Below are 702 nucleotides of genomic sequence, written 5' to 3'. Positions count from 1 at the left end.
CCGTAACTGGAACACTCAAAAGCATGTACTTCTTACGATGAATGTTTAATGTAATTGTGATATCAGTTACATTATATTTCATTAGTATATCAGTTGCTTTGTCTTGCAGTGTATGATGAATAGGAAAATGGTAGATAGATAATAAATAGATAGGGAAGTACATATAATTAATTGATTATATATAGGAAGAAAATGGTTGATAGATAATAGATAGGGAAGCAACTAGGAAAATTATATACATATAATAATTTGATGATAAATATATAATGGATAAGGAAGTAACTAGGAAAATCATAATTTGATAATAGATAGACAGGGAAGTAACTAGGAAAATGGTAAATAGATAATAGGTAGATAGGGCATAATTAGGAAAATGATGAATACGTAATGAATAGATCATGAACAAATTAGGAAAATGTTAAACTGATAACAGATAGATCGGGAAGGACTAGAAAAAATATAAATAGATAAAGAATAAATACTGAAGTAATTAGGAAAATGATAGACAATGGCGAGCTTCGGAAGCAATTAGGAAAATGACAAATTAATTGAATTTCTGATTAACTCACTTCTCTCCTGAAATCGCCTGTGTCTAAGTGGTTCTGAAGTGGCTGATTAGCTTTTCGTCTTCCTAAAAATAAATTAAGGATAGTGTTTTTACATATATTTTTTTTATCATTTTGTCTCAATAACCTTATGCTA

At 28.5% G+C, this 702-nt stretch overlaps 1 protein-coding gene across 1 annotated transcript in view; it reads right to left on the bottom strand.

The window, feature by feature from the left end:
- The window catches only part of LOC119590451, a 7918-nt gene that overhangs the window by 6965 nt on the left and 251 nt on the right, over nt 1-702 (bottom strand). The window contains exon 2 of the mRNA XM_037939112.1: nt 570-631. Coding sequence (XP_037795040.1) covers nt 570-631 — 62 coding nt within the window. The remainder of the gene's footprint in view (nt 1-569; nt 632-702) is intronic.

This window comes from Penaeus monodon, chromosome 27, assembly GCF_015228065.2.
Source record: "Penaeus monodon isolate SGIC_2016 chromosome 27, NSTDA_Pmon_1, whole genome shotgun sequence".
Lineage (NCBI taxonomy): Eukaryota > Metazoa > Arthropoda > Malacostraca > Decapoda > Penaeidae > Penaeus > Penaeus monodon.
This window is presented reverse-complemented; position numbering and strand designations above follow the sequence as displayed.